Raw genomic sequence first — 20,893 nt, forward strand, 5'->3', positions numbered from 1 at the left:
GGGACGTATACTGTCTACAATCGCTTTATAGTGCGTGGATCCGCCCAATACTAGAATATTGTCAGAATTGAGGCTTTCCAACGCCGGTTCATACGCTTAGCCCATCGACATCTCCGATTGTGAAACAGAGTCCAATCGACGAGCTACGAAAGCCGTTGCCAGTTAACACACCTCGATACACTCACCATCCGGAGGGACTGCTCTCAAGCCCTATTCGTCTTGGACTTACTCTCTGCCAAAGTGAATTGATCTACAATACTTGAATGGCTGAATCTTCACATCCGCATTCGAACACTACGTACTGACTCTCTTCTGCGAGTACCTTTCAACTACGGTCGCTACAGCGCTGTTACCGGACTTCAGCGAATTTTCAATAGAGTTGCCACAGGATTCGACTAGAAATACGATTAAAAATAAGTTTTTGTCTATCTTTAAATGTAACTAGGCTAAGAACCACCATTGGGACCGAGGGGTCTGTTGATGTTGATACAATAAACAAATAAACAAATTATTTCCACCTTAAAACCCGTTAAGGAGCAACAATATCATAAGATAATAAAAGTACCAGGTGATTTAAGGTGTAAGTAACCTCAAAATTAAAGCAAAATTTAAATATATTTTTAATCTCAATGGATAGAAAGCTAAGTTGTTTCACAAAAATACATCTTTTAATAAAGCAAACAACTTTGAAGAAGATAGAAAGAACGTACAAGAATGGTGAATAAAGTTATCATGAAAAAAATGAATTTTATGCGGCTTCCATATAAAAAGATCCATAACATGAGAACTATTAAAGCCAAATATACGATGTCCTTAGTAATTTGGTTTACAATAACAAAAAAATGTAACACGAGCTACAACTTTACTGAAGACATACGGTTTCTATATAAATCGCCATGAAAAATAAATTTTGACTTTTTTAGAAGAATTAATCACTGAACTGTGTATTCCTGTAGAAGCACAATCATGAAGGCAACCAATTCTTCGAACAAGCTATACTTCTAAAGTGAACGGTTTAGACGCTATTAGTCTTGAGCACGGAAACGGCGTTTTCAAACACTGTGCACTGTTCGGAAATGAGTAACTAAAATGTTGGTGAGCTTTGTTGAAGGGTTTTTTTTAACTCAAATTTGGGTACTCTTGCAGCTCTCGCTTTTGATAGAAAAACAAAACAAGAGATTCGAATTAGTCCGGCTTCTGCGTTCAATGAGGCGATTTTAAGTTGTTTGAGGTATACTCAATATTAAGCAAATTTAATTAAGAATGGAGTATTATTAACCCAAGGTTGAGTATAAAAGCCTTACAATAAATTGTGTTTTTTGCCCTGGTTAAACGGAAACGACATTCCACGAGGATTTCACCTCACTGAACGATTCCTTAAAATTTATTAAATTTAACTCTGTAACTATGTTAGAAATATGAGACCCACACAGAAACCACACACTAAAATATTAATATTATAGTTAACGTAAATAACTTTGTATCGCAATTTTTTTGGTTGATCATAGGATTTTTAGGATTTCGAACCGCAACTCGGTCAGTTTATGATGGATAGCACTCAGATGAAGATTATGTATCATGCCATCGTTCGACCAAGCAACTGTATGTCGGTGCGGCCCAGGTAGTGAACAGACGTGCTCAGTAAGCTAATGATTGCCGGTTCGAGTCTCGGTATTGCCGATTACTGTTTTTTTTTCTAATTACGCTATGGTCATGTAACATTCTGTTATAAAGAAATGTTGATTTTTTGTGTTTCTTATTCTACTCGTCAGTAACTGACACCAACTTGCTGGCAGTTAGAAGAGAAATTCAAGCTGACACCAAATTGGCTCCAGTCAGACATTAAATCCAAACAATTCGCAAAATGTAAACGCCCAAACAACTGGCTGATCCCGAGTGTTGTGTGAACTGTTTGGATTTTGTGTCTAACGCCAGTTTGATGTCAGCTTGGTTTTCTCGTCTAGCTGACAGCACGTTGGTGTCAGTTACTGATGAGTGGAAAGCGAAACACAAAAAAAAACAACTTTTCTACGTTGGGTATCGTGCCCTCATGCGCAACTCGGATAATTTTTTTTAATTCGTTTAAAAAAATTGCATTCCGTTATATTTGGTGGACGCTTTATGTTAAATCTGATTCAATGAAAATTTACAGGTTTCTTTTTAACTGTGTATTATTTATTATCTTTACACACTTAGAAAAAATGAAAATTGCATTTGACGTATACAACATTGCGGCGTATTTTGCTGTCCGATAATTTTATTTTATATGTTTTAGAATGTGAATAATGAAGGACACTTATTTTTACATGTTCTTAAATGTAAATTCAAGCGATTTTTGTTTTCTTTTTTCGTGCATCTAACCAGATGTAAATATTTTTAAGTATATAATATCAGTTATATTGTTCATTCACCAGCCCTGCAAATCAACAAAAACTTGATAACCTTTCCAAAAACCAATAAATCATCAAAAACTGTGCAGACAATGCAGATCTGTCACACCCGAAATGCCGTGCCAAAAGTCATCCATTATTATTATTATTAATTAAATGTTATATCTATTCAAAACACCTCCTAGTGATTCGAATCCAGGTTGACCTTTTTAAACTTCCATCTCAGCAAAGCTTATCGTATTCCAGCGCTTCCCCGGGCAGGAATTGAAGCGGGCAACCAGAAATGTAAATCATCTTCCATTTGTCGTCGGCTGTGCACCGAGTGGCATTAGACGAGTACGAGGACTACCTGGGGCGAGAACTGTGGTGTGGGTGCGAGGCCGAAGTGATTCCTCAAATCACCCGTGGCCAGTTAGAGCTAATGCAGATGATGATGCCTTTCCCCCCGAAATGTGCTGATTTGTGCTGGAAAGTTGGTTTCGGTGTACGTTCGTATCCAGTTCAGGGACGGGAGGATATTTAACATTATTGCGCTTGGGATGGGGTAATATTTGTTTTATCTGGCGGATGATCAGTTAAATAATTGCCGGGAGACTGATGGTGAAAAGCCTTTCCGTCGCGAAATGAATCGAGCTATCACTGTGATAAACCTAATCGTTATTCGGATACTTTCGTTTGGTATGTTTAGTTGCAATTCCTCAACAAATCTATCGAGCTAAAAACAACTTTTTTGGAAGACGCACGACGTTTACCGAACGTTCAAAACCCCATAGTAATCCCCTTATGGAAGAATATAGCAAACGCAAAAGTTTTCGACAAATTTATGACCTCAGAAATTTTGTTCGGCAGCTGTTAGCTGATTTTTCACTGCATCAGGCAACAGAGTATTGAAATAGCTCCGATTATGCAGGTTGTGTCTTTTCAACATGCTTTAGCTGTATTATAAAAGTTTCTGCTTCGTAATACCTTTGAAGTTTGCGACGGAAAATCTACGATTACATTGGAGAATCATTTAATTCAGATAATTTTTTGGCCCGCGGTTCAATAGTTCTGCGAAAGGATTTCGAAGAGCAATTGTAAAACTTCGAAATTCTCCCCAAGTTCATGGAATTATCCTTTGAAATTATCTGGACTTTGAATGATGTACTTTCTGATTGGAAACAAATCCGCGAAACTTCTCGTAGCTTCTAACTACCCAGCTAACACGTGTATGAGCAAATAAGATACGTGTTATAGCGAATGACATCGACCAGGCATAATAGATTGCAAGCTACGAGCGTTATATTTACACGGAACTATCGAGTCTACATGCCCGCCCGAGCAGTGGAGATAGACGGTGCTCAGTGGTCCATAATGCAAATTCAGCAGAAATTTGAACTGCAAAAATTATATTGGAAATAGTTATTCATGAATTAACGCTTAAAAAAACCAATACGATTAAATTACTTCAACGGTGGACAATAAAAAAGATATAGTTTCGTTTACACGATAAATATTATAAACACGACTTTTCATTTACTTTAAATAGTGGGGGGGGGGTGGTACTGAAGTACCCAAAATCTGAAAATTAACTTTTTGATGGTGCGAGATAGAGTTTCGCAGTCTTTCAGAAAATTGAAGAAAATCAAAGTTTCAAAAACTTTGTCGAAGATACGCCAGCTCTATATCTCCCACTTTTCATTTCACAATAAATTCATCAAAAAAAAATAACCCAGATGTCTTTAGAAATACTTTCAAGTATTTTGAAGGAGAACAGTTTGTCCTAAAATACTGAACCTCTAGCTCCTTTCGTTACTAGAAATAAACTATTTTTTGAGTAAATATTGCAAGATAGAAATAATATCCTACTTGCCACATTCAAATGGCAGAAACAGTATTCAATGTTAAATGTTCTAACCCAAGTAGCAAATGTTGTTACCGCAACTGGTTTATAACTAGTTTGCAACAAAAATGTATGCATTTCTTGTTGCAAACTGGTTACAAACTAGTTATGGCAGCATATATTGCTACTTGGGAATCGAAGATCATAATATTTGTAAATGTTACATTTTTAATGCAAATTCTCATAATTTTGAAATGAAAATATTTTAATAGTTGGTGCATAAGAAGAAATTATGCGTCGTACAATTATATTCAATTTATCCAATGGCAACTGTCTAAAAAATTATCAAATATATATAAAAAAACTGTGTTATATGAAACACCCTAAAACTCGTATTTGGTTTTTTTGTGCAATGGAAAGTATGGAAGATAGTGTATGTCCTCAGCAAATTTGTCTAAAATGTGTTGTTCTGCAACTACTTTAGTTAGTCAAGCTCTATCTCGAGCCATTAAAACGTTAAATTTTAGATCTTGCTAAATTTAGAACCAGTCTAATTTTAGTTCAAACAAAAGGAAGGGCTTTGTAAAGTACAATCAACCTTCCAAAACATATTATAAGTCTAGTTTTAGCAACACGTTCCGGCAAAACTTACATTCTGAATGAGCGTTATATTTACACAGAACTATCGTGTATACGTGCCTGCCCGGGCAGTGGAGATAGACGGTGTGGTCATCGAACCGTGCCTGAAGCGCGAAGATCTGTTGAAATAGTAGGTTGAATGCTTCAAGCAGCCGTCACTTCAACGTGTTAAGATACTGGACTGCCACAAATCTGCATCCAGTAAATATCGTGGAGAATAAGATTAAGAATTTCTTTCCTTCAGAGTTGGAAGACCTTCGACGAGTCTTTCGTTTCTAATTATGTCCCCTTAGACAAACGTCGATTACTCGTTCACCTGTTTGCATTAACAGCCATACTAAGGACACTCTGCGCCTATGACCACTATCAACTAAGGAGCCCACATAATAAAAAATCTGCTTTCCTAAAAATTCGGATCCTTTTTTTTCAGTGTAGTTTTTAAAAGTTTCCACGAAACGTATCCCTTATACAATATGTTTACATTCTAGTTCAATTTTATAAAATGGTGCCGAGCCAAGTGGAAGTACGCCAACCCATTTTGTACGAACGGTATCAAAATATAATATTATTGGTAGGAGATCTTATCCAAACGTTAAAGCTATCGAAGAGTATCTTAATGTGTGCAAATCGTTTGACCGGTGCTTAACTGTGAACTGGAAGGTTTAGAACGGAAAAAAAATCGAAAATTGTGCTCCCACCTTAAGAATCGAACGGTAGTAGTAATTAGTGTGAAAAATTTGAAACTTTCAGTTACAAAGACAATCTGCAACAACGGCGCTGTGTCTGCATTACAGTTGGGCTGACACTACGACAATCTATGAAAATCAGGTATCAATAAAAACAATTTTTAAATATCTTGCTTATTATTCCAACATATCGATGTATGTCCTTAAATAATTATATTCCACAAAATTGTTCATTTTTTAACTACTGAACTTTCTGCAGAATGTAGTAACATTTCTTCGACTATTGCCCTTCTTACCGACATTCCTGATGTGATGAAACTGGATACAACCGACTTACAGCTCCCGAGAAATCCACGTTTTCTTTCTCAATAAATTCCACCGGATTATGTTTATCGAGAAAGAATACATGGATTTCTCGGGAGCTGGAAGCCGACTGTATCCAGTTTTATCACATCAGGAACGTCGTAAAGAAAATAATAATCGGAGCAATATTATCACATTATGCTGGAAATGTAGTAGTTAAAGAAATGAGGAACAAATTTTGTTAAATACATTCAAATTTCAGGTAGTTGGCAAAACGATTGCCTTGTACGCAGCGCACCTGAGTTCGAGTCCCGACCCCGCACATAGGGTTAGAAATTTTTCATAAGAGATTTTTCTAACCCGAAGAGGCGAATGACCGTAAGGTTAAAACCTCTATAATCGAAATAAAAAAAAAAATTTAAATTTCTTGAAATACATTTATTCTAGATGTCGATCGATATTATGTTAGCGAATCCCCCTCAAAGCGCCTTATTCGGAAATTCCAATGAGTGCCTTGTCACCTATCCTTTCCGAAAGTCTATGCCTACTCGCTTCGTGTTGAGTATTCTTCTGATGATCTAGAAGAGGAAACATCTTTTGTTAATCCAGGAACGCCCCTGGGGAGGAAATATCTTTCTTTCACTGCTTCCGTACTTAGTAATTTGAGTTCCAGTAAGACTTTGCTTTTTGATTCCCATAAAAGTTTTCTGATATCCATATAGTGGAAACGGGTTCGACAGAATCAAATTTAAATTGTTGGAAAATAAGCCTCACTCTGCTAAAAATTTATTAAACAAATTCCTTGGGAGTAACATTATAGGAGACAAGTAAAAACAGCCTCCGACCACAACTCATATCGGCCGATTGAAACTCTTACCTACATCCCGATGTTGTTTGGGAAAATGATCCTTTGCTATCTTGACAATCGTGTCGAGGAAAATGATTCGCCATAAGATATATAATTTTGCTTCCGTAAAGCAAAGGGACGAACAGAAATTCAAGTGATCTATGTGGCATCAGCGTTCTTGGGTAATAGGGAGCTTTTGATTTAGTGTTTTTCTAGGCTATCTTCCACCAATTGTGGAAAGCTTTTTGCTATGTTCCTTTTTTACTTCGATTATATGTAGTCACATTTTCTTTTTTAACTTTAAACAATATTCAATAAGCTAGGGATTACTGGGTAGGGAAAGTTACGAAAATTTAGAGCCATCAAGAGAGAGCAAGAATGTGAAGTATTCAGATCGGAAAACTAGAAGTGGCAGGATCATTAGAACAGGCTTAATACTTTACGGGCTTAACTTTTGCCTTCTGTTGATGGGGGTCGAGCTTAGGCACCTTAGGACGTGAGTGAATCGTAGTTATGTTGCCTAAGCTCGACCCCCATCAACAGAAGGCAAAAGTCCAGCCCATAAAGAAATTAAGCCTTTTTGTCTGAAAACTACATGCATTTATCGCTTTCTTCGATTTGACATCATAACGCCGGGTCTTCCCTATAACTTTAGGTCCCCTTCTATACCGTTTTTACGTGAATGACATTTATGAAGGTCTTGTCTATTTCTGTACGCCTAGGCAACTTGCTGAAGACAAAGTGGTTTTTCTGGCACAGGATCCAAAGTTGTTGATCTTTAAGGATTTCTTTTTTGCGGGATATCACGCAGAACTAGGGGTTTGCTCAGAAATACAAATAGTGTTTTTATTTTGAGAGGAAGCGTCAACTCGGCGCTAGCTTAGTCCTGTCATTAAGTTGGTGTCGATTTCTGATGAGACGAAGTCGAAACGCAAATTTTATAACTAATTCGATCTTTTAGGACCATTGAGTGAAATGATGGATTAAATAGATTGTGGCTGACGCGTATCTACATCGAGGGACAACTCAATATACTGGTAGCTCGTGTTAAGTTAGCTGGACACTTTTTCTTCATAATGTTTCATTAAGTTTCAGATCGTGTCGTCGAACACTACATACTACCAAAATATTAGTACCAATTTCCAAATAGTTTCGAAGATATAACGTCAAGAGTATAGGATCGATAAACAGATATTTCGACGCCAAGACGAACGTAATCGTGGTGAATGTCACTCAATCGTCCGCTCAGGTTTTATTTGTTTTCTCCACTTTTTAAAGATTTTTTCGAATTGGAGAAAATAATACAAATAAAGGGTTGTTCTTCTTCATGATCCCAAAATCCTAATTCAAATATTACAATTCCGTGTTTTAACATCAACATCATTCTGCCAACTCGGTGTGGTGCCCATCCGCACCAGAGGTCTACTACATGATCGTTGTCACTCTCACCTCCATGCCGGCATCAACCGCTACTAGATATCTGAACCTGCAAAAACTGAAACTGAGAGCGAACTGCAGGTTCGATCCTTACCGGAGGATTTCCAATTTCGGAATGTCTTCGTTGTCCTATTCTGTCACAGGTGTCACTAAGCTTCCGTTTGCCATAAAGCTACAATTCTAGCCTGTTATCACTGCTCACTCTCTCCCTCCCATATTCCTGAACTAGCCCGATGGCTTCTTCAAACTCTCTTGTGAATGTCTATCTTTGGCAAAATTTGTTTACTTACTAAAATTTAATTTGGTTGTGTTTCTCCCAGCTTTAAACACATTCAGTTATTTTCTTGTTAAACAAAAAACTGAACCAAGTGTTTTAGTCTTAACAAAAATCAGTTAATCCCCTTGTAGATCAAAATGTTTTCCTATTTTTAAGATTTTCATTTAGTTGTAAAGTTATTTGTACATGTAAATTCTACTTTATCGATATTGTTGATTATTCTACTTTATCGATGTTGTACATTGGCAGAAATATATAGGAACTAGTTGGTGGAAAAGTAGTTAAAAAATCAATTTCTACTAGCTTAGTTGTGTCATGCTCTCCGTATGTGCGAAACGAAAAATCAATAAGTAATTCAATCACAATAGGAATCAGTTCGACACTAAGAACTTGGTATCTAATGAATACATACACGCACACGTCTCGATGCTAGCAGTAACGGGAGGTAAACGAGGACTTGCGAAGAATTTTTGCTGGCATCGTTGGCAGCATGATGATGAGTTATGCCCGCTTACCGAACATGCGTGTGGAACACCCGACTCCTAGCAAGCAGAAGGCAAAACTTACTTCACATTTCTATTATGCTCAAAAGATGCTGCCTAGTTCTAGCTTTCCGTTCTAAGTTTATAACTGATTCGCTCTAGTATATCTATTCGTCTATCAGTTTTCATATCTTTCGTTGCTATTTGTCATCAATTAGAAAAAATAAATAAATCAAAAAAGTCGGTATAGAAGATAGTATGCAGCAGCGTTACAAACATTATTTCTTCATTAGTTACAGATTTTATAAAGAGGTGCGGGTTATCTTTTGAACATTCTAGGTCAGATTAAAACAACTGTAAGCTACAATTACAAATGTCGAATGCACACCACTACCCAGTAACGAACTAGTTTGGGATTTACTGGCCTGGCACGTTAATGTTGCAATAAATTTCTTTCAAAAAATGCACATTTGAATCATTTTGGTACACACTTTAAAGTTATTCTTTTCATTTCAATTATATCTTGCGGGATTCTTTCGGATAATGGCGCCTCACCGTCGTGCCATTTTAAAGTAAAAGAAGAAAATTTTCATTACTTTTTATTATCGCTCTTATTATTTTGACAAACTAACTGTGATGACTGACAATGTGTATGTTCACGAACAGCTCTACCGGCATACAGGCTACTACATTATTAAAACTCTTTCTATAACACGGAATAGCGGCCATTGGCAGGAGACGGGTTAGCCCTTTTGTCCGCAGCTAACCGGTCCCTTCTCGGTTGTCACTCCCATTAGAAAACATTTATTCGTATTTTTGGTGCAATCTTTGCTGTTGTTAAAATTGTTGTTGTTGACTTTTATTTTCGATGAGCATCACAACTGGGCGCAGTTGACATTTTCTTTTCTTTTTTGTTGGTTTTCTTCTGTTTTTTTAGAAGGCAATCTTGCCGAAAATGAAATTTCCCGGAGCGGACGAATCGTCCGAGGAGAAGTACTCACGCCACAATACGGCAAATTGGTCCCGGTTGACTTCGCCGGCGCCCTGAAATGAACAACGGATGGTGTTTCATCAGTTGGAAACAGTTGTGTCTTGTGTGTTATATAAAGAACAATGTATTTCTCCGGATCTGAAGCAAGTTGGTATGATTACCTTTGACATTTTCTTGAAAGCCTCCAGGCACTCCTTCTTATCGACTCCGTAGCTTGAGTAGACAGAGGAAAATTCCTCCGAATCGATGCTACCGTCGTTGGAGGCATCTTCAAGATCGAACATAAAGTTCATGTATCTGTGAATGAAACGAAAAAGAATTTTCCATTAAATTTTCTCCTGTTGAACTAATTGCTTTTGGAATTTAACAGCTCCGTGTTATTATTGGTTCAACTTCGAGTCAAAGCCTAGCTCTGTTACCAATGCCCCGAAAACTGAATACAAAAAATGATTTATTCTGAACTGAATAGAAAAGATGATTTGGTCCTCCATATACGATACGATAAAGTTATATACAGTTATACGGAGCATAAACGTTAAACTTCTAACAAAATTGAACGGAAAATTCGAGAATCAGGTCTACAAATTCAACATTTTCAACACTTCCTCTCAAATGTAACTTAAATAATACCTCAATCATTGTTTTTATTAGATTCTTCCTTCTTTGGAACATGAGCAGTTCTTTAGCATTCTGGTGATGATTACATATTTCATTATCTTCGATCCGTTGGGTCAAATTTAAATATCAAATATATTATTATTACAATGGTCACTATTGAAATCAACGCAAATCGTTCGCAGGTTCTGCAAACGCCATTTACCCCAAGTAGCACGCTTTGTTACTGTATAGTATTTGTAACTCTCTTGGTAACAGCTATGTTATGGAAAAAGCGCACTATGTTTGTATATTGTGCAACATGTTCCTAATTGCAGCAAAATAATGAAAACAATATCTGTGCCATTTGTCGAGCACTGGGTAGTTGGACACTTCTGTTTTAGGGTGGAATGGCAAACATAGAGGCATTTGCAACTTGTTAAACTGTTTGTGCAAGATAGCAAAGTTTCAGATTAGTTTCACAACTGTTATTGATGATTGCATACTTAACACTATTGGCCAGCTCTATAGTTACATAGTTGCACCATCAGTTTAAAAACCCTTAGAAATCCTTTTCAAATATATCCAACAATAAAAAATTTTGTATAGCAGTTGTGCAACATTTAAAACTTTCAACAAGTTGCAATTGCTACTTGGGACGCTAAAATGAGTTCATTTTATCGCAGTCGCCTTTCTATTTCTGTTCGAGTCAGAGCTGCAAGCGAGCAAAATGAATGAAAACTAGCAGCCTCTTGATCTGTTGGGAATTGTGTCAAAAAAATCCCAAACTTTACCTTATCTTCGTCCAAAAGGAAAAAATCTCCCCTTAAACCAGTATTTTTTGCATGGTTATTGCAATAAACATAGTTTTTGTAAAAAAAAGTGTCCAAATCATTTAGAATGCAAAAAACATTGAAAAAAAAAGTTGATAGCAGAGCGATCCGCTTCGGACATAGAAAACGAAGAATGAGATTAGAAAATAGACAGAGGCGGATCCAATGCTTTTCTCATAACAAACCATCAAATGGGTGCTGTAAGCCTGTAAAACGAAATGTATTTCTTTTTAATCTTTTTAATCTTTTGATTGAAGATTATTATCGGGAGCGTAAATGTCTCTGCTTACGGGTCCGTCCAACTCTTTTTGGTCTTTCTGCAGAAACAGCGCGATAATATGAAAGGTGTGCGATGAACCTACTCTGGACTACAGTAAGTCTATCCGCATCCATAGGAAAAAGTTAGAGCTGATGGGGTCTTCAAATCACGTCATACATCATAAGTGTACGGTTTTCGCAATAAATGCATTTTTACACGGATTTCGCCTTTAAACCTTGAGATCAATAGCAAGTAATTTTGAATGCAACAGGCTCTGAAGATTTTTGGAAAAGCGCTAGTGACGAATCTTAAAGATTACAGTTAACAATATGGGTATTTTTGGAATAGGCTTGACGAGGAGATGCAACAAATCGATGTTTGACGCCATTTTTAGATTCAAGATTGTGACTCCTGGCTTATCAAAATTCTCTATAACCCAAAAATAAGGAGATTTTTCGGAGTTGACTTGACGAGTAGATACCAGAGTTCGATTGAGTTATAGATGAGATTATAGAGAATTTTGCTAGATCGGAAGTCACCATGTTGGATTTATTGACCCCATTCAGAAAACTAATCGTCAAGCCATTCCGAAAATATTTATCCCGTTTTCAAGTCCAGTTGTTATCCTTTTCTTTAAATTTTTTAAAGTCTTTTTGCAGTCAAATGGATTTTTGCTAAAACTGTCTCAATTGTGAGATACATGCGATACTGCGTCGTATTGAAGAATTGGTTCTGGCCCCTCGCCTATTTCTTCCTAGCTGACTATACAATCTAAAAAACACGAAACTCAAACCGCGATAAGTACTCATCAGACGGCACATCGTGGAAATTCCAGCACACGATGCAAGGATTTGAATTTTTTCGGATATATAGATTCTTTTTTAAGAATTGGTTTTTAAAAATTCACATTCTTTTGAGATTTCATTTTTTTTGTTTAATTTTCCAAAAAAATCAATTTTGAAGCAAGAATTTTGAAAAAAATTATGAATTCGGGAAAGGAACGTACGAGAAAATAAATGCATTTCCCATATAAAATTTCAATCGCTTTGCGGCACGTGTTAGTATGTTTCAATTTTGGTCAAATCTGGCCCAAGATTTCCTTCATTGATTTTATGACCATGGATAAAATCCTAACATCATAAAAATAACTGCCACCCCGGTTTTCAATACCTGAACTACATTTGTGTCCATAATTCAGGTCATAATGACAACTGTAAAAGCGTCACCCAGCACCCCTAAATCAAAAGCCAGCCCAATCACCGAGAACAACCAACACCAACGACGACGGGTTTACATTCAGAAACTGCAAGAGGCAAGGCAGAACATCTGATCACAAGCTTCAACGATGATGGCATCCAGAGAAAATTAAAAGTCCATGACACACTCATGCACATGGTCTAAATTCGCTCCTACTTGTTCATTTTAGGTGGGAATGCGTTGTACTTAAAATGTTTTCTGTAATTAAATCTCATGAAATTTGACACGCACTTATTGAAGAATTAATGCTTACCCCTCGCCTTTTCCTTTCTAGCTGACTATACAATCTAAATCACACGGAATACAACCAAGTGGTGCAAAGGTTTGCTTTTTTTTCTGATATTTAGAAATTTTCGGGTATTTTAAATTTTTTTTCTTCATTTTTCCATTTTTTTTAAAGCGACGGTTTTGAAAAAAAGTAGTGAATTTTAAAATAAAATATGTGAAAAAGATATATGTATTTCCCATATAGCACATTCTTTCGTCTTGGGTTACATGTTATTATTGTCCAATTTCGCTTAAATTTGGCACATGGTTTTGTACCTTCATTGATTTTATGACCAGAAATGAACAAAATTCCAACATCGCGAAAATAACTGCTGTTCTAGTCTTCTATACCATTACCTGAACCTCAAACTGTTGCGATATTAATAACCATAATTCAAACCATAAGCAGCATCCAGCACCCCTAAATTAATAGCCAGCCCCGTCAGCGAGGAAGGTAACTACAAAGGCGGCGGATTTACACTAATTAAGTCTAGGAGACAAGGAAGAACATCTGATTACGAGCTTCAACGATGATATCATCCCGAGAAAATCAAAGGCCCATGACACCCCTGTACACATGGAATAAATTCACCTGCACTGCATGTTTTTTTAGCACCTTCACCATGATCCCAGACGAAAACCTTATGTATGTATTGGTTATTAAGACTATTTTATAGTGTTTAGATGGTTGTGAAATTCGACGCGGTGTTTGAGCCCATGAGAATTTGTTGGCGGAATTACCGTGAAGAACAAGAAGACAGAAATGAATTACCCCCCAAGTCTCAGTAGGTGAGCAAACAAATGTCTCCCAACCGTCAATGATGGATGGTCTTCGAGCGCAATAGCGATTGGTGCACGCACGAGATCAAACCGACACTCAATAATATTCTTTCTCATTTATTTTTTTACGGATTATATATAAAAGACCCACGGCTCCGTTAAGCTACTGCAACAAGCCGTATAACAAATTATACAGAATAAAACTAATTTTTAATCTGTAGCCATTATTCTTCGACTGAAAACAATTTCTTCGGCCGGCAGCAAGCATAGTGTAGTTGGTAAATCGATTGCCTTGTATGCAGCGCACCTGGGTTCGATTCCCAATCCCACACATAGGGTTGGAGATTGGTTCTAAAAAAAATTCTTACTCGGAAAAAGAGGCTAATGACTCTAAGGTTAAAACATCTATAATCGAAATAAAAAAGCTCGTTCTCCGTACTTCGACTCGTTCCTCAGACATTCCTAATAAATTTAAGGGGGTCGTTTCCTATAACAGCTGTTTTTTACACTACTTTATTAATTTCTTAAGATGGATTTATTAACTTTTTAATGTCACAATTCCAACTGTTCTTCCCATCGAAAACCAAATTCAAAGAGTATTCAAATCAAACTGCATTAAGAAAAGGGTATAACCCCAACATTGAAAATTTCCAGCGAACTGCTTTGAAATAAGAAATTATTTTATCGACAATTTTCATATAAGGTCAAAAATCTGTTTTAAACCACCTAGAAGTGCAATTGTACCTTTCTCATTTATCCAAACTACGATTCAATAGCTGATTATGAACATTTTTACTACTCTCAGTACGAATATACAAGCGCACGACTGCCACGAACCTGCTGAGCAACATGTCGATGCTGACACACTTGAAACAAACTATAGAATATTTCATTAGATTAATCAGCATAAGTTTAATAATGTCTTCATGTAAACATTTTTTGGAATGCAGCTGGGTGATGGGGTTGTTAGTTTGAGGCAGGAGGATGCGTCGGAAGCTCACTAATTTATTTTGGTATGTTGATGGGCGAAGGGAACGCAGGCGTGAAGGTGGTCAGTGTGGGGAAGGAGGGGGGGGAAGTAAGCACTATCAGGAATCAGAATATATTGGCTTAAATGGCACGTTCCCCGTATGTAGTTGGGAATTTGTGCCTTAAAGGCATTGGGGTGGTAGAGGACATTTTAATGGATTTTCTGCCTTTGAAGTACGGGGAATTCTGCCGTAACATACCTGTAACTCCGGAACCAAATGTTAGATGTGAATGAAATTCAATAGTAGTCAATGGAAGTATTATATCTTTCATTTATAAGCAAGTTTGTGAAAATAGGTCAAACATTCCCTGAGCAATAGGTGTGACATTAACTTTGGAACTTGGCCAGTTCCCAGCGGCAGTAAATACCGTTATAGGTGGCCAATGTGGTCAAAGCTACTTGGATTGATCATGAGTAATCTAGTCCCACAAATCTATATAACATGTATTACATAATTTAGACATGGTGGTGCCAATTTATATGGGAATTTGGAGAAAAATGTGTGCATTTAATGCAGCGACTTTGTCGAAGCTTCCGGTTCCATCGTAGGTGGTCAAAGTCTTCAAAGAGGGTTGGTCAAAGTCTTCAAAGAGAGTCGGGTGTGTGAACTAGTATCACAAATCTCAGCGTTTAAAAAAATATTTTAATAATTTTTGGCGTCATTTAGATAGCAAGGTGATACCTGTTTACATAAGAATTTGATGTGTGACTGAACTCTTCAACACGTAACTCCGGAACCAAAGCTCCGATCCAATTAAAATTGAATAGCAGCCTATGGCGATGTTACATCTTTCATTTGAATACAATTGTATTTAAATCGGTCCAACCATCTCTGAAAACAATGAGTCAGATTATTTGCTAAATACACACATACTCTCTCTCTCTCACACACACACACACAGACAGGCAAAAAATTGTGCTATCATTAATTTCAAAATATCCTGGTAGACATACTAATCTTCGAAATTAATTTTAATAAAACGATTGAGAAAATATAAGTTTGCTTTACTCAAGGAATCTCTTGAACTACCATCAGTCTACTAAACCCATTCCTTACAAGACACTTTAATACCACTAAGCGTATTATTCTTTAAATTTATTTAAAACTGAGCTTTTTTGACCTAACACATGATCTGATCGCCTTAAGAACGTTTAGCAATTTACGGGGCCCGACACAGAATGGAGTGAGATAAATGCTTCACGGCAACTGAATCCTTTGGATTTCGTTTTTAAGCCAAAATCCTCCCTATGTACCTCGCAGACACACACACACAAACTACTTGCCTTTACCCATTTTCTCTGGTCATAAATTCACGAGTATATCTTCATAAAAATCAAGCTCACGAAAACCGGGCGATATGCGAGACGCCCAGTCGGCAACCAACCGGTGCCAGCCGCTTCCGATGGAAATGGAACACGAGCACACCTTATAATCTAAATGGAGGATCAACGGCGCGATGCGATGCGATGGTAGAAGTCGTCATCATTTTTTCTCCCTTTTCGTTATGTTACGAGCTTGGGCTGGTCGTCCTCAGCAGTGTGCAGGAAAGATTCCACCACATCGCCACCGCCTGCTGAGGCTCGCGCTCTCTATGCTTGCTGCTAACCGAATTAGAACCACCTATTTGTGCGATCTGATTAAATTTCCCCGAGCGGAAGGACGTTATAGACGAATTGGTAGACTGTTGGTGCCTCTCGGCACGAGATCGAAGCCCCTGACTGTGGGTTGGGTCAGGGTATTTGATATCGAAACAACAATGTGAAATGCAAAGCCTTTATGCCAGAAAGAAAAATTAAATTTTCGCTAGTAAAAATATCAATCGAGTCACGGCAGCTTACGTTCTCACAAAAAAAAAACATTCTCCCCCTTCCGACAAATGCATTGTCGTAATCCAACAATCGCACGCCAATATCGAATCGGGGTAATCGATGCCAGCCCACTGTAACCACACTGGAGCCGGAAGCGACTACTAACCGCACCGGCAACGGACGTGTGTTAACACGTTCTATCCGCAATAAGTGGAGCGAAAGCGCTGCCAAGCCGTCCGGATCGATCCAATCAAATCTCGCAGCTCGTAAAGTTCTAAACACACCGCACCGTGCCAGCCACACGCGCGCAGCACCACCACCCGGGGGAAGAAGTGTAGAGCAGAGCCGGCCGGAAGCTAAACGAGTACTCGACAAGAAGCTCTTTCAAGAATGAGCTTTATCTATTCGTTCATCCTGAGTGTTGTATGAAGAGCTTGAGGAAGAATGGGGTTGGCGAACACACACACACATACACACCCATCCACAATAGTGCGATTCCCGCACTGGCAAGATGAAGGCCAAGAGTTAGCTCAGCAAAAGTAATGTCGAAATCCGTACAGGAAAGGTGAACAAAGAGTTTGACTTTCGTCGTTTATTTTTTCTCCTGGTTCCTGGCGGGTAGGACGGTATTATTTTTACGGTAGATAGATGCTTCTTCTATTTGCCAACCTTGTGCTCGCTGCTAGGATCTGTGGGAACTGTGATCAGAGTTCCAAGGTTCAGGATGAAATGATGGTGATTGAACGATTTATTCCAATGATGTTCTTCCTTGCGGGACATCAATTTCAAGGTGATGAATTCTCGAGTACCGGGGAAGCTAATTTGTCGTTGGAAGTGGTATGCAAACTCGTTGCGGTGGAAGATAAATTAGTCTATTGAAAGGGATGGTTGACTGCACTCAGCTGAGTGCGGAATAATTCCGGTGAAATTCCAATTAGTTGGATAGGTTTCTGTCAAGTTCAAGATCAGTCTCGCATTGTTTGGATGGTGCACCAAACGATGGTGGAGCAATTTCAGGAATTTCGCTGAATAGACCGGTTAGTAAGTCTTGATGTTACCCACCCTGGTTCTCGTCAACCACAGCAATAATTCATGAAGAGCTAATAAAGCCCGGTATTACTGTACACCAAAGGAGCCCGCTAGCTCGGTTTGTATAACATCAACCCATTTCTTTAGCGCTTTCATTTCCAGCTTGTTTACCTTTCGCGACCTGAATAAGCAAAATATTCGCTCTGCCAGATAGGGATGGGATGTTAGAACAAATGAATCCATCTTTACCCGTCCCTCGAACCCCGTTTCCGACAACCACGACAACATGTATTCTTCGTTAATTAATGTTAATTAAAAATTCAACCCAGAATTTCACAACTCATCACCCGCCAGCTCTGCATGTGGCTCCGTGCACCCGCCTCATCCCTAACCAAACAACAGCTGTCAAGCGCAGTTCTTAGTAGGAGCTACTTTTCCACCCAGTTCCAAACTGTTGTGGCTTGCGACTGACGGAGATAAACGAAGCGGATATCACGTTGAATAGGCGGGAGACTTGTAGCTTAAATAGTTGTAATTCGAAATACGTATACGCGAGAGCTGACTTACCTCACTTGCCAGTCGAGAACGGCGTTGGAGTTCTTGGCGTACGCTTCCCACATGTTGCACCACTCGTCCACGGAGACCTGCGGGGAAAGAAATGAAGCAATGAGTCTATCGATGATTAACGGGTTAATCGAACTCCATCTATTTAATGGTGAGCTATTTGAGGTAGGCTCAACTTGATATAATTAGCTTCCGACGAGCAATGCGGTGGTTTGTTAGAAATTTCGAGATTTTTTTGAGGCTCATTAGACCCATCATATTTGGTTCCACAAAGTTTTTTGGTCAGTCATACTCTCCTATGGTTAGTTCCGAATATCACTAGAGTTTGGATAGTAAACTATTAGGCGTCGGTATTTACAAAATCGGGGTAAGACCTGGAATCGTCAGGGAAATTTGATCACACTCTTTGAATTTTCGACAGCTTTGTCGTGACTACAAGGTACTTTCAATATTTAAGCTCCTTTTCAAAATATCGGAAGAAATAGCATGTAGAGTTTTTGAATGCTTAATAATTTTCATTATACTGAACAGAAATACACCATTTTTGCACTAATCAGTCGGAAAAGTGTGCATTAATTATGCGTTAAATTTTGAGATATGGATAATTTCTATAAATAAAGCAAAAACGCGGCGACCTGGTAAAAAACGAAATTTCCCTTCCTATTTCAATCAGAGTTGTCAATATGGGGCACCTAAGAGACCCAATCGAAGACGGAGAGGTTATAAATATAGATCCCGCCTGTTCTATCATTCGTTGCTTAGGTTTTGAACGAACAACATATGGATTGGAATGCACCCGTTTTCTAGCTGTGCGCAAAGTGTATCAGGTACTCTGCTTGGTGAGGTTGAACTTTACACACACGAACGAGTGGGGTGGTATTGGAGGGGGGGGGAGTGTATGTACAAGACCCGCATGTTTGTTTTCTTCCATTCGTTTCTTAAAACATGCGGACGGCAAGAAAAAAGATTGTCAGTAGCGTTGGCATAAACCCAACATCCACCATAATAAATCCCATTCATACGTGGTTGAATATCATTAGATTTGAATTTATTAATTATTCTCTTTCCGTATACTTTAGTAAATTAGTAGCTATTTATGGTGTACATTTGAGTAATGTGGTGAAAGGCATAAATAAATTTTGTATATAAGGTCTCATTCCCAAGTAATGGAGGAAATAAATTTCAAGTACAGTTTTTTTGCGGTCATGAACAAATTTTGAACGTGTCAACTAGGGTTTAGTATTTTCGAAAAGAATTTATGAACTACGCCTTTATCGTCTAATAATACAAGTTTGACGATTAATAACCCTAGAAATATTTATGGGCAATATATTCTTCAACCAAATTTTGCTAGAGCCTTGGAGTTCTGAGAAAAGTTGTTGAGAACGCCACTACAAACAACTTTGTTGAAGACATGAATACTCTAAGGATGCAATTTATTGATGTATAAAATGATAGTTATGAAATTTCCTCAATTTCAGTTTTCTGAAATATAACTTTTTATTCTATTCTTTGGAGACTCATACCTTGGATAAAGTGAATTTTTCTTTGTTCTAAACAACTTTGCAGAAGGTTAGGGGGAAAGAAGGGATTTGAGAGTTATCATAAACAGTAATATAAGAACAATTTTTTTTAAACTTGTTTTTTCGCAAAGAGACTATTTCATCTCAATACTCTGAATGCATAGAGCACTTAAGTTTCTAATAAAGTTGTTTACTATAACATTCTCAATAACTTTGCTGAAGATAGCTAGTATTTTTCGGAAGGAATTCTCTATAATTGCTTCAAGAAGGATTAATCACTAAAATTATTTTTTTCAGAAGACGCCTTGTATTATGTTGTAAAACTGCTTCGTAGATACTAAACCTCTAAAATAGACGGCTTCAAAATTATGTTATTAATTACTTAATAACGTTATAGGTACTGTTTTTCACCTCATTTTCTCCTCAAAGAGTAAATCAGCAAATGGCAGCACATAGGCTTGCATGATTCGATCTCATCAATCGGAGCTTCTGTGCTTGTTGGATCTTTGAGATTCTGCTCACTTGTAAACACAAATACTTTTTCCGTTTTGAATTTAGTGTTTATCTGAGAGCCTAAGTGCGTCTGACAGATACTGAAGAGACGAAGACGAAACGCAAATACATGACGTACTCATGAAAAACTAATCTTAATATTTAGCCTTAAAATCGCTTGGAGCTCACGTTTGATAAATTATCTCAAAAACGTTAGAAAAAGTAGAAATAAGTTCTATGTTATATTTCACTCCAAGGAGAAAAATTGGGTAAACACCGAAATTTCTCATTAGGGTGAATTTTTTTGGTAAAATGGCACAGTATAAGTAGCCACAAGTCACGACAGTTAAGCTGTTGTTATCTGTCTCGGATTATAATTCACACAGGATACACAAAAGTGTTTATATACAAGATAATCAGGAGCGAAATGTAGTTTGTATGGGATATATTGTAACAGGAGCGCAATTTTTGACTGATGACACACACTCATACTGCAAATGCAATGATTGCATCGCCTTACGAAAATCATACCACGAGTGACAACCCGCCGTCGAAATTGATAGCTGTTGATTTGGAGGTACT

The 20,893-nt window shown here is 37.7% G+C and overlaps 1 protein-coding gene across 1 annotated transcript in view; it reads right to left on the reverse strand.

Annotated features, from left to right (window-relative positions):
• Window positions 1–9,469: 9,469 nt before the first annotated feature.
• Window positions 9,470–20,893, reverse strand: part of LOC131676906 (calexcitin-1-like) — a 106,234-nt gene continuing 94,810 nt past the window's right edge. Inside the window, exons 5-7 of the mRNA XM_058956304.1 lie at window positions 18,300–18,376; window positions 10,036–10,171; window positions 9,470–9,927 (exon numbers count right to left, since the gene is read on the reverse strand). Of these exons, the coding sequence (XP_058812287.1) occupies window positions 9,817–9,927; window positions 10,036–10,171; window positions 18,300–18,376 (324 nt within the window). The 3' untranslated portion in view covers window positions 9,470–9,816. The remainder of the gene's footprint in view (window positions 9,928–10,035; window positions 10,172–18,299; window positions 18,377–20,893) is intronic.

Source organism: Topomyia yanbarensis, chromosome 1, assembly GCF_030247195.1.
Source record: "Topomyia yanbarensis strain Yona2022 chromosome 1, ASM3024719v1, whole genome shotgun sequence".
NCBI lineage: Eukaryota > Metazoa > Arthropoda > Insecta > Diptera > Culicidae > Topomyia > Topomyia yanbarensis.